Here is a 942-nt window from a genome sequence, read left to right as displayed (position 1 = left end):
CCTACAGTAAAATGCCATTTTTTTGGACTGTAAAATGCATAAAAATATCCTCCTCTGATGCATTAAGAAAAATACTGGAAACCTCTACCATATAATAACTTATATTTACTTTGTCAGAATCATTGTATTAATTCACTTGTCTGTCTCTTTTTTATTTAACATCATTTAGATTTCCTTTGCTGTGTCCTTATAATTTTTGGGTGATTTGAAAGGTTTACTTTGCAACACCCAGAATAAATTACTATAGAAATACAACCATTCCATTAAGACATTGATCCCAGAATACATTTTTCTACTAGACTACAGAAGGAAAAAGACAATGGTTGTTAGGTTTTTACTTTGATCATAAAACAGGTTAAAGAGAAAGAAAAAAAGTTCTTATACTTATTTTGGCAAACCATTTTCACTTGGAAGTATTATGCTGCTCCACCTATCTTACCTTCAGCATGGATTTAGACAAAACATCGTTGCTTTTCCTCTCTAAATTCTTTCACCCCCTTTTTTCCAACCTGGAAAGAATAATAAATCCGACCACCAGCATATTGGTACCCATAGTGAAGCGAGACCAAAACAAAAACAAAAAAAAAATGGAGGGGGATCCCCTTCGTCATTTAGTTAATAGCCGGTCGGAACATAAGGAAGAGAGACTTGGGGTAGTAGCTCTCGCCGCGCCAGTTTTGCCACACAAGCACAGGACCCATGTCGAAGTTGCGGGAATTGGCCGTGGGGGGTGGGGGGTTGCCTGGGCTGTGCTGATACCTGCCTGTAGGGTGGGCCTGGTAGCAGCCCCGGTGGCCTCGGTACCACCAGCCACCGCTGTTCTTTTTAGCACAGTGGCCACCTGGAAGGAAGGAGAGAGCTATAGCTTTCGAATGGAATTTGTAGAGTATCTGAGATTCATCTTTGTTGGTCTTAGCCCTTATATACATATATCTGAATATT

The 942-nt window shown here is 39.8% G+C and overlaps 1 protein-coding gene across 1 annotated transcript in view; it reads right to left on the bottom strand.

Moving 5' to 3' along the window:
• The window catches only part of LOC119591955 (ficolin-2-like), a gene marked incomplete at its 5' end in the record, with an annotated part of 4,798 nt that overhangs the window by 2,204 nt on the left and 1,652 nt on the right, over positions 1 to 942 (bottom strand). The window contains 1 exon segment of the mRNA XM_037940708.1: positions 1 to 841. Coding sequence (XP_037796636.1) covers positions 612 to 841 — 230 coding nt within the window.

The sequence above is a fragment of the Penaeus monodon genome, chromosome 29 (genome assembly GCF_015228065.2).
Source record: "Penaeus monodon isolate SGIC_2016 chromosome 29, NSTDA_Pmon_1, whole genome shotgun sequence".
NCBI lineage: Eukaryota > Metazoa > Arthropoda > Malacostraca > Decapoda > Penaeidae > Penaeus > Penaeus monodon.
Note: the sequence above shows the minus strand (reverse complement) of the source record. Positions and strands in the feature narration are given on the sequence as shown.